We start from the raw sequence: 12,842 nt of genomic DNA on the forward strand, positions 1-12,842 counted from the left end.
GTATATAGTATTTTCCATCACATTTCTGCTCTGCAGGCTTCATACACTGCAGAGAAACAGAAGGGGACATCCTACATCTCCTTGCACACCCTAAGAAGTAGCAGCAGCATGGAAGATATTATAGAACACTATCAAACAGTATAAGCTGTAAATAAAGCTCTCAGGTGAGACCATACATTTACTTACAGTAGTGTCTGTGTAGTCTTTTTGCTGTCTCTCTGCAGCTTTCAGTCTCTTTATTTACACCCCCTAATATCAACCACCCCTCCTCTTTCCATAGACATGTATAGGCAGCTTGTAATATAATCTCTCACTAAGCTGCATGGCTAACTTGTAAACATTAAGCAGAGCGAATCTGATGATTCCACAGGGAAATAGTTGTTGTTTTTTTTTGGGAGGTGGGCGATAAGAGGAAAAGAGTTGCATTTTAATTGGCTTTTACTACAGATTTATGCAAAGTTTGTTTAAGCAACATTTAAGACTCTTTATATAAAATGTAAGGATAATCCTCAAGCAGTCCTCACAGCAAAAGGTGATAGAACTGAGAACACATTTTTAATCACACATTATAAATACGGTGTCGGGCACCCTTACAGGTGCTTAATACACCTCAAATATGAAGAATCAGGGACATCACCTCCCTGTAGTTACTGCATCTTACATTTTAGGATTCCAGCGTGACTCATAAAGTGACATTTCTTAAGGACATGAAATTCTCACCTCATATACACTGAACTGACTCTGTCCTCTGGATAACTCTCTGTAACTTGTAGTAAATTCCCCAATAAAGTCATGGCTGAAAAATAACAATAAAGCAAAGTTACAGCTCTTCAATATATTTGTGCTTTTATTGGTGTTGTACGAGATTGAAGATAGGACACATCTGGCACTGCAGATCAGCTGTATTAGTTTACATACTGCAGTACCAGACACGGCCTGTGAACAGGTGTGGCACTGTTTCTAAAAGTAAGTGGCTATGTTTTTTTTCTATTTTCATACAACTCCTTTCAAATTGAATTCCAGTAAATAGACAGTTTTAAGAAAAGGAGTTCTTGGTAGGGAAGAGAAATCGGGTAATCCTAACTCTTTTACCACGAGCACCAGGAGCTGCCTATATGGTATGTATAACAACAGGGATAGCTATAAATGGCATGTGGTAAGGCGGGGGGGGGGGTTTACAAATTAATTGTTACCATTGATTCTCTGGAATTTCCAGTTACTTCTCTTCCCAGAGACTCGTAAGGAAGTATTTCGCTATGCAGGGAGCAGAGGCATATTACATCTCTATAGAACCCATTGAATCTTATGAGGCTTTGATGACAAGTCTCCTGGTGCCTTCTGGGAATATTCCTTTGATTTAATGAAAGTATGTAATATTAATAATAACATATCCTACCTGCCTCCCCTATCCCAGTCATATACATCCACTTTCACTGTTCTGTAAAAAGAAAGGAATCCAGTTACTTACCAATAACTAAATTCAACACAAACCCCCCAAATCTAGTCCAGTTACCCACAATGCCCCAGAGCGACCGTGTTACAGAATGACTTGCAGCGGCCGGTTATTATATTGGGTGTTTACATCATTGTATCTGGATCCGATAAAGCTAAATAATAAAAGCAGCTGCTGGAGAGAAGGTAACACATGAAGTAATACAGGAGGTGACAGCAGAGTGGACAGAGCGGCTATTGTCTGCTGCTGCTGCTGCTATTATCAGCCTCTCTTCCCTGACAACTGACTCATAGAGGGAGGCATTACACAGTGGCGCATCTCGCTGCTCAGGCAATACAATGGCTGCTAGCATATTCCTGCATATAAATATAATTTTCTTTCATACGCACACGCAATGCTGTATAATACATTAATACATACACCCACATACATATAAATCACATTGATATATATACACACAAAATATTCAAACATATATATTCATACATCATAAATGCTGCACAAACACATTTCTTTATATACTGTATATACACGCTTCAACCTAATACAATCCATTCCTACATACGCATGCATACAAATGCAAACATAGAAATAATACACACATAGCATACAAACACACACAAAATAAAACTATCTATATATTCTTATACATACACACATACTAATACACACTGCAACATTGAAATACTACACAGGTGGAATAAATGCACGTACATATGAATATACATTAAAGGGACACTAACCTACTGTTATGTTCCCATAGGGCACTGACATTTTTCAGGAAATCTTTACATTATTCTATATGCAGATGAGGGGGGTTTGGCTCATTGGGGGCAGGACTACCAATCCGTCCCTCATCATAGATATGGACTGGATGAATATTTGAGAGGAGGGGCAGGCCGGATCGGTGCACTGAGGGCTGTTGTCTCAACCCCAGTGCACCAAACCTCCTAATTTGCATAATTTATCAAGTCAAGACAATTCCCTGAATGTGGCATTGAAGGTGAAGGTAAGGGAGTTATCCTTGTGTGCTATGGGAACATAACAGCAGGAGAAACAAACAAAAAATCCACCATAGTAAACTGCCATCACATATTTTGCTGCCAGGCTTGTGTTATAAAGGGATATGAGGGGTACAAGTATTACTGACTACTGAGATAACACCTGGAGAATGGATCCAGGAATTCCCAGACCTGTCATAGTCACCGTTGCACAACGCTCGCACAGGGATAGTGAACGGCTGCCACACAGGGTTCAACGTGTTCTTTACAACTTCCGTTTTATGGCAAATTGTGAACCTGTAAAAAAAAAAAATAAACAAAAAAGGTTAATGATTGGTTCATGTATAATGATGTCATATAATCAAACATTCAGTCATTTTCTAAGATACTTTGAGGGGGATGGGTAGTCTCCTGAAAAATTTGTGCAACAATTTTTAACTTTTTAAAAATTCTTTCTCATAAAGGGAGAGGAGGCTGTGTTGCTTCCTGACAGATTTACTATGGTGGTCAGTGCATGCATGAACAACCTAATATGCACATATGCATGCTGTAGAAGATGGGCACTCCTGTGTTCCAGCCTGCCTGCCTACCTGTCTCCAGCTGCACCTTGCCTGCCGCCACTAGCAAGCCACGCCAGGGTAGTCACCTGGGGGTCGCCTGTCGCAGTAAGTCCATCCTGCTTTGTGGTGGGCACTGGTGAAGCCCAGCAACGCCTTAGTCTCCACTCCCTGGTGCGGGTTACGTAATCACTAGTGGTGGTACAGCAGATCCATGACTCCTGTTGTTACATTTATCAAAGTTTGTGCTACCATATAAATGTCCTCCTAGTGTCCATTTAAAGGGGATGTCTAAGGATTAGTAAAACTGAATGCTCTTACAACACAGTACCACACTTGTCCACAGGTTCTGAGTGGTATTGTAGCTCAGACCCACTCACTTCATGTGAGCTTAGCCACAATACCAGACACAATGGATGGACAGGGATGGGTTTTTTTAACCTGGGGTTGACAAACCCCTTTTTTGTATTTTTTTTTTACAACAAGCTGCAGAGCAGCAGAGTTGTTTGTTGCTCTAAGTAGGCTCTTCTAGATTATAATAATAATAATAATAATAATAATAATAACTATAATCAATGTGCTGCTAAACTGTTACTTGGAGACCGCAGAGTCTCTAGAATGTGCCATTTTTTTACCCTGGAGAAAATTTCTGGTTTATAATAAGAAGTCACCAGTCAGACTTACGTGCCATCCTCATTACTCCGGTAGAATACGAGGAAAGGGTCCGACTTCCCAAAGAAGTCTTTCTTGTCCAACTTATTAGCGCACAGCTGCAAAGTAACAATGTCCTATAAAAGGAGAACATGCTGGTTACACTAATGCACTCGTAATAATAACCTATGGACAACTTCCCTGGTTACAGCTGAAGACGCTCAGTGGTCAAGCGTCATGAAACTACTTTACACATGCACTCAGAGAAATTACTTTTCAGCCTGCAACTTAACCTTACGATCCTGGACCCCAATATAAAATCTGTAATTTATATGGAAAAGAGGCACTTGGACTTGGGCCTGGGTAACCTATATACTCTATACGCGGTTTCACTGGTTTCACTTGGGGTCTTATAAGAATTTTATATAGCAGAGACAGAGAACCATAGAAAAATGTGCCCTATTCTGAAAGTAACTCTATAGTTTTGATGCTGGAGGTCTACCCTCCCAATGGAGACTGTGCCTGGTGCTGCAGCTCAGGTCCATTTAGGTCAAGGGAAGAAGTTTTAGTACCAGGCAAAGCCATTCATACAGTATGGAGGCATCTCTCACACAGTGCTCACAGGAATACTTTAACACCTTCACAGATCAGGAGCCTGCTGATCAAGTATTATGTCAGGCTTCTTATACAATACTGAGAACCAAAGGTTCAGCAGAAGAAACCCCCATCTAGACATGGCACCATTGTACATAGGTGGAATTCAGAAGGTACTACTTTGTACAGGGGGCACTATGCTGGCATTGATGATAATAGACCATTAGAGCTTCCATCATGGATGTTGTTATTATATCTGGGTGTTATTCGTGCACTGTAGTGCTGCTTTATTTATTGGTACAGTATACAGCATTATATATGTGTATAGTATGTGTGTACTATATAAGGTCCGCGCTTACATATGCATAACCTTACTATTAAGCCTGATCAATGGGTGATTATCATTAAACATGTCAAACCTTTGCATTGTCCTTTACTAATACTGTTACTCTCAAGTGACAGAGGGCTGGACACCAAGACTACTATACCTCTTCTTCCCCTATGTTCTATTCTGTTCTATAAAAGATATTGATGAATGTGAATGGCTTTTCTATTGGGGTAAAAATGGCCATCTCTTCCATAGCAAGGTTCTAAAGATTTAGACTTTGCTGAAAACTAGTGTGTGCCTAGCGGTGATAACTTCTTCCTCTTCTCTGATTGCTGATTTGTTACCGCTGCACTTCTGCAATTACATTGTAGCTGGAAAAGCTGATGAAGAAGCTACGTGGCTGACGATAATTGCAGCAACACCTTACAGTGCATCAGCCTGGCAATCATGGCATCAGACGGTGCCAACATGGCTGCCTTCCTGTGTAATGTCTACCAAGTCCCTGATCACAAACAATTAGAGCTGGGAAGTTAAGAATCCTTTTCCCAAAGCTTAATTGTGTATCAGAGGAGGAAACACTAAGGCTGATTTCACTGCACGCTTAGCATAAAAGTCTGTGATTTACAGGGGAATGTTCACATGTGTAGGATATTCTTATAGAAAATCTATATTTTTTTGGAAGTGTCCACAAGGAGGCGCAGTACCCCATCAGCCTTTAGACAAGGATCTCTCTATCAGCAACTCAGTGTCCTGCTTTGCACTGATGAAGGGTACGAACCCCAAAACTGTCTACAGATGGGATTAATGTGGACATTTTTGTGCCTTTTAGAGGTCTGGATTGTAAGATGAATTGAAGAAGAAGCGAAATTCCTATCAAATCCGTAAAAAAGGACGAGTCATGCAAGATCCACAATTTTATATATATATATATATATATATATATATATATATATATATATATATATATATATATGAATCTGCTCAGCTCTGCTCTATAACATGATGTCTAAAGATTATATAGCATTTCATGGTGACAGGTTCTCTAACTGCTCCCTGGTGCCCGGAGATTATAAATATGAATGTAATCAAATGTGCCATTAATCAGCTGGAAATAAGCTATTAGGTCGGGTTTCTCAGGAGCAAGTTAATGGGGCCACAGACATCTTAAGCTGGCTGTGGATCCCTTCAGTGATATCAGCCAGTGAGTATACAGACATTTACCTCTCTAGTCCTATGTTGGATCCATTTGAATCTGTTTTATAATAGTTTGGATCTTAAAGGATCTTGATGGATCCTACTGACATGCTGTATAATGGTTCATCAGGATTCTGTTACATTTTATTTTACTGGATAGAATAGTGCAGCATGTCACCAAGACGCAAAGGAAATAGAAGTACAAAAACTAAAGAGCTTAGTTCTCTCTATTCCTTGCTTATAAACAATATATATGTTATGTTAAAGAAGAACTTGAACCACAACAAAAAATCTGGTGCAGGCAGGGGCAGGGGGGAACATAATAAAGAAGGTATACTTACCTGTCTCCATGCCCCCACAATGCCGCATCACTAATCTCGGACCCCCACTGCCCTCTTCTAGTTTAGAAATGCCCACTTAGCCAGTCAGTGACTAAGGCGGAACACTGCTGCACTCACTGACGGGCTGAGTGGGTACTTTCCCTTGTGTTGTGACGTAGCAAAAAGGTGGGAGAAAATGAAGCTCAGCGTCTGTCAGAGAAAAAGTGATGCAGCACTTCAGGACCCTGCACTGGATTTTTAGTTGTGGCCAGAGTTCTCCTTTAAGGTCCCAATAGAGTTTAGCCTTTCAATGTCCCTACCTGTCACCTGTGGCGGGTTGGGCCATCCGTATAGTGTATATGCAGCTCTTCTGACCGTCCAACAGATAATGTCAGTGAAGTTAGAAGTTAGGAGTCAGGTGTGGTGGAAAACCACTGCACGAACCCCTTGTTTCAGGAGAGATAAGCTACAGTGAGTGCTCTCTCAAGGGGTGGGGGCCAGTTTGGAGAGATAACTGACAAGGGGTATGGCCAGCTTTAGGAGGAAGAATAGATGATTTTTTACCTACTTCCTGCTTACATACCATACATATGATAGGAAGAAATAGGAAAGATAATGGAAGAGATCATGGCAGCAGGATCAGACAGGGTTTGCTCTCTATGGAGACATCTATACATGTGCACAGCAGCTGTAGACAGAAAGCTATGGAAAACCTTTAAAGAAGAATAATTGCAAGTTGCTCCATATTTCACTGTAGATGCACAGGAGCAATAACAAAAAGGGTTTCAAAGGTGGATCCAGCCTTTAGCACTTGGCATGTGTCAAATGGCAGTGATGTGCTTCTCTTTTGTTGCAATGTAAAGAAATGATACAAACCCGACAATTGCTGAGCTCTTCCGCTGATAAGATTATGGTCCCACATTTCTTTCCTGGAATCCCCCTGGGTGAAAAAAGGAAAAAAAGAAATACATAAATAAAAGGAGAAAAGAAGAGACAAAAATGCGATCATTTATCAACGGCGACAGCTGATTTCTATTGCTTATAGAGACCCAAAAAGCATGACAGATTGAGGTCTAAGGCCATTGTGGTACAGAAGACATGCAATTACTGTCTGTCTAGCTATCCCCTCTAAGGTTTACTGCTGTCCCTTTAAAGCTTGTTAGGCGTAAATGACAAACGTAGTAGAGAAAATACAATACAATCTCGCCAATCCTACAGAGGCCGGACCCAGGACCCGGGAACATTTTCCTCCACTTTAACCGCACACGCCTCGGCTTCATCTCTCTTCATTTATTTCTGTTTCTTGAGATGGATAAAAAGATTTCCCACGTCCACGGCACATAAATCTTTGTTTGTGACCTCCTTACTTCTAATTTACCCAAGAAGATATACGTTGATATAAGAAATAAACGTTGCAAGGTCTACCTAATTCCTCCTTATTATAAAGGTTCTTGGCTTACTACATCCTAGGTGAAAACTTTGTAAACTCTAATAACCTCCTAGTGTAGGGATGAGGAACCTTCAGCCCTCCAGCTGTTGCAAAGCTACACTTCTCATCATGCCTGGACAGCCGTTGGCTGTCCAGTAATGATGGGGATTGTAGTTTTGCAACAGCTGGAGGGCTGAAGGTTCCCTATCCCTGTCCTAGTGATTTTAAAGGAGCTGTCCAGTGCTGAAGGGGTGTACTCACTGGGGGAGATTTATCAAGATGTCCCCCTGGTGTACACCATGGCAAAGGGGCAGATTGCCCCCTATCCATGGCATTGGCCAGCTGTATCCTCTGCTCGTCTGATGAGCAGGCAGGAGGGGGGCACGGCAAGGTGGGGTGGAGATCCCAAGATGGCAGATGAAGATTCCAAGCAGGTGTAGATTTGTTCCACAATGGGCACAGGGCTGGCCAGCTTTCCTAAGAGACGCAAGCCTCTTAGTAAATCTGGCAGGGCTTTATTTAAGACTGACTTATGGGTATGCCCCCCACTATGTTCTTCACTCCCATACACAGGTAGTGGTGGTGAAGCATATGCTGTGCTGCTCCATGCAGACAAAAGCTTTGAGATTCCCCCCGGCAGCCAGCTCATATCCCTAAACAATCACACCCTTGTATCAAGTATTAATGGTTGCAAAACCCCTTTAAGGTATCATTAAAGGGGTAATTCACACACAAAAAAATCTTTTTAATCCACTGGTGCCAGAGATATGTAATTTACTTCTATTAAAAAATCTCTAGATTTCCAGTACTTATCAGCTTCTGTATGTCCTACAGGAAGTGATGTATTGTTTCCAGTCTGGAGAGCAGGAGAGGTTTTCTATAGGAATTTGCTACTACTCTGAACAGTTCCTGTCACAAATAGAGGTGGCAACAGAGAGCATTGGGCCAGATTGGAGAGAATACACCACTTCCTGCAGGACATACAGCAACTGATGGGTACTGAAAAATTGGAGATCTTTTTAACAGACAGAAGTAAATTACAAATTTCTGGCACCAGCTGATTTGAAAGAATTTTTTGTGAACTACTCCTTTAAATGGGTTTTTCAGGATAAGAAAAACATGGCTGCTGTCTTTCAGAAACTCCTGTCTCCAGTATGAGTGGGGTTTTGCAGTTAGGCTTATTCAGGGGCGGATTAACTTTACTTTACTAGAGGCCTAAGGCCCCCCCCAACCCACTGTAACTATGGCAGAACTAAGTTAAGTCTTTTTCTTCCATAATGCAGCCTGTAAAGGACCTGTGGTGACATCAATGTCACATGATAAGGTCCTTAAATATATTCTCTAATGTTACTGCATTGTCTCCTCCAGTTTTGTCCTGATTTGTGCAAAATTGCGGTAAAAAGCAGCGACCAAAACGGACCTATTATAATGCGCTACTGGGCTTATTCACTTCAATGGAACTGAGTTGCAAAACCATACCTAAACCCAGACAATAGTGATGCTATTTCTGAAAGAAAGGTGCCATGTTTTTCCAAGCTTGGACAACCTCAATAACATCTAATGCACGTGACAGTAATAAACAATCAATGTTCTACCATATGGTGAATAGAATAAATGTCATGCATCCAGTTAAAGGGACCCTTCAAGATTTTAGCAATGCACAATAACTGAAGGCACCTACATACCATGTGTTAAAGTTTGTCTCTCCTGGGATGGAGGTCTACTGTAGGTCTGCGTAACCCTCATCTATTACTCTAAGGTAAAATCAATCTTGTAGCGCTATGAAAAGTCACAGTCTAACCCTGGTCTAGTCCTGCAGGAGACGTCATTGAGCATAGTAACTGGATGCATTATATTCACGATATTGTGCAGGATACAGAAAGCCTGCCTGTGTGATGGGGACCTTAGGCAGACACAAGCAGTATGTAAAGCAGACCCTTAATGAGACAGGTGTCCAGGGGCTGAACAAATTGAGTGGCTGTCTCCCAGCACAAATCACAAGGATTATCTTGTGCCACCTAAACGAGGAGCTCATTAGCATTGGCGCTGTGTGCACGAGCGCCTACAAATCGTATTCCCAAAAAAACAACATTGTTTGACAGTTCATTAGCAATGGAAGAAAATATAAAATAAATAGACACCAGCAGGCATACTGGCATTTCACAGCCTAATGAACTAATCTTCCTCAAGATTGGCTGCCCCGTCACCCGGCGTCTGCCGAACTTATACTGGCACAGACTTCTTTAGCTAGTATTAAAACTAATGCCCATTGACATGTCTGCTCCTCCTCTTATAATAAAGAGGTATAGTTGTGTAAGCCAATACGGGTGGGATCCCCATTTCACTTGTACTGAAGTGGAAGCTTCCCTCCTCTATGAGCATAGAAAACAGTGCCACCACAATCCACAGACCATGCCTGGTACTGCAGCTCTCATGAATACTGCTTTTAATCCAAGATCTGTCCTGGGGTCCTTTCGTCAGGTGATGCAGTTATTGTCCTAAAAAACAACTTTTACACTTGCAGCCCTGTGCCCAAACAAGAGTATCTGTCCCCTAACTTTGCACCACCCCTCCATCCCTCCTCTCCACCCTCTCCATCATAAGGAATGCCAGTGGAACATTTTCTCCTATCTGAACATTGCTCAGGTGCCTTAACGATCCAGCCCATGTTCAGTATTCACACAGCCGATGAATAGGAGACAATCTGCCTGGAGCATTCCTAATGATGAGGAGGGCGGGGAGGAGGGACAGAGAGGGTGTGCCAGCCTAATGCATACACAATCTAAGCCCCGGCCGGGGGCACGGGGCTGCCAGTTTAAAAGTTGTTTTTTAGGACAATAGCTGCATCACCTGCCGAACAGACCCCAGGACAGATCTTGGATTAAAAGCAGCTATCTGAAGGTACAAGTGGTTTGGGGGGGGGGTCAGATTGTGAGTCGCTTTAAAGCGAATCTGCATCGTCAAACACCGACCCCAAACCTCCAGTACAGTTCATTAGCTTTTCTCAATCCATGCCTTGTCCCAGGCATCTTGCTCCTGGTGCCAGTAGTCGAGTAGAGAACTTATTTTATCCTGGCATCATGGTGTAAAAGGGCATCTGTGCCCCAGGCCCACCGAAGAAGAATGTCTAGCTCAGGGTTGTGTTGACAAAGAAGAAAGGTGGAGAAAGAGGTGCTGCAGGCCTAAGGCACAGATGCTCTAGGTTCCGCCACTAGAATAAAAGTTTTTTTTTTACCTGCGTACTGGCACTAGGAGACAAAGGAAGCCTGGGACTATGCATGGATTGAAAAAAGCTAATCAACAGTACAGAGGGTTGGGGCCAGTGTCCAGCAATGCAGAGTCGCCTTAACATTAATGTATGAACTGCCACTTTGAGTAAATCACCCCCCAAAAAATCTAACTGCAGCAGCCATTAGAGGGAGCTTGTGAGCTTGTTCTATATACTGTATACATGATAACATAGTGATAACACAGTGTGCAATGAGCTATTAAACTCTCTTTATGCCAGGGATTTGGAGCTCTGTATCAGAATAACTGAGCTTCAACTCCTATAAACATATATTCAGAAATTACTCAACACAGACTGCCGGAGCTCCATATGACATGATGGAGGATATTCAGCTTAGGGCTATATACAATGTATATAGCGCCATAGAGTTGTGTATAAAAATTCTCCCCACACGTTTCTTCTGACACGTTCCTTTCCCCCCAGGCTTTCCTATTCAAGCTGACATCTTTTCTTTATTGTTATGTAGAAGCCCTCAAAGAATATGGTGTGATCACACAAAAGGAAGCATCTTTGAAGTGACATTGACATTTCTAATGCCATTCATATCATTCCAATGATCACAGATCCATATTTATGGCTGCCATAGGGAAGACAACAACCATGCTCTGGCTGTTTTACATACATGGCTACAAAAGTTTAAAACTGTGCTTTCCTTTAAAAATAAAAAAGTACCTCTAATTCCGTGGTTCTCCAGTTGCTGCAAAGCTGCTATGACCATCATGCCCTGATAACCAGAGGAAATGATAGGCGTTGTAGTGTTGCAATAGTCACAGGATGGTTAAAGAGTTTGTCCAGCGAAATTCTTTTTCTTTCAAATCAACTGGTGTCAGAAAGTTATGTAGATTTGTGAATTACTTCTGTTTAAAAATCTCCAGTCTTTCCATACTTATCAGCTGCTGTATATCCTGCAGGAAATGTTGTTTTATTTTTAGTCTGACACAGTGCTGACATCTCTGGCCGAGACAGGAACTGTCCAGAGCAGGAGAGGTTTTCTAAAGGGATTCCCATAGAAAACCTTTCCTGCTCTGAACAGTTCCTGTCCCGGACAGAGATGGCAGCAGGGAGCACTGTGTCAGACTGAAAATAAAACAACATTTCCTGCAGGACAAACAGCAGCTGATAAATATGGGAAGACTGGAGGTTTTTAAATAGAAGAAATTCACAAATTTATATAACTTTCTGACACCAGTTGATTTGAAAGAAAAACATTTTCGCTGGACACCCCCTTTAAGGGATGTTTCATAGAGCCAAAATATTGAGCTATTAAAGGGAATTCTGGACAAATTGAAAAATTGTCTATAGGCAGGGGCAGGAGAAAACATAACAAAGAAGCTTTACTTACCTCTCTCTGTGCCCCAGAAGCGGTGTGTCACAGGCTCCACATCACATTTTCTCCTGGTTGATGGATTGCCCAGTCAGCCAGTCAGTGACTGCAGCTGTGTCCTGCCCCAGTCACTGACTGACTGAGTGGGCAACCCATCAGCCAGGTTGTGACGTCACTGGAGCAGGAGATCCAGGGAGCTGGCGGGGGGCCGGGAGGAGTAAAGCAGCTCTGCACGGGCACGGTGGAAGGGTAAGAAGAACTTTATTATGTTCCCCCCTGCCCCTGCCTGCAGACAATTTTTTATGTTTGACTTCTCTATTAAACATTGTTTTGTGTGATGGCTATGATTTATACATTTGCTACGAAGGAAACAAAATAAGTGTCCTGTCCATCCTCTCAGCAGAATTTGTAGTAGCGCCATACAATGCACATAACTGCACATACTTACTATGTAGAATGACTGCACTTACTGCATATAAACATTTTTACAACACACTAGACAAGAAACCAGCATATGGTAGGACCCCAAGCTTCCTCTGGTGGCTTTTGCAGTCATTATTGACCATTATTGTTTAGTCTATACAAGGAATCTGGAGCTATATATTAAGAATGTACCAGCTCACAATGTTGAACCTGAAACAATATGGCGTTAAGAAAAGCCCATTCATTTATTTTCATCTATATGGGGGAGGTAACAATAAG

General features: G+C 42.0%; 1 protein-coding gene across 6 annotated transcripts in view; it reads right to left on the minus strand.

Moving 5' to 3' along the window:
• CPNE9 (copine family member 9) overlaps positions 1-12,842 on the minus strand; it is a 202,229-nt gene that overhangs the window by 28,985 nt on the left and 160,402 nt on the right. For 3 of the 6 annotated variants that reach the window (XM_069968753.1, XM_069968754.1, XM_069968755.1), the window contains 5 exons: positions 6,975-7,038; positions 3,696-3,799; positions 2,647-2,751; positions 1,397-1,438; positions 721-796 (listed from right to left, as the gene is read on the minus strand). In XM_069968753.1, the coding sequence (XP_069824854.1) occupies positions 721-796; positions 1,397-1,438; positions 2,647-2,751; positions 3,696-3,799; positions 6,975-7,038 (391 nt within the window). Of the gene's footprint in view, positions 1-720; positions 797-1,396; positions 1,439-2,617; positions 2,752-3,695; positions 3,800-6,974; positions 7,039-12,842 lie in introns of those variants that run through there. The other 3 variants (XM_069968758.1, XM_069968757.1, XM_069968759.1) reach the window with 3 other exon arrangements.

Source organism: Dendropsophus ebraccatus, chromosome 4 (assembly GCF_027789765.1).
Source record: "Dendropsophus ebraccatus isolate aDenEbr1 chromosome 4, aDenEbr1.pat, whole genome shotgun sequence".
In the NCBI taxonomy this organism is placed as follows: Eukaryota; Metazoa; Chordata; class Amphibia; order Anura; family Hylidae; genus Dendropsophus; species Dendropsophus ebraccatus.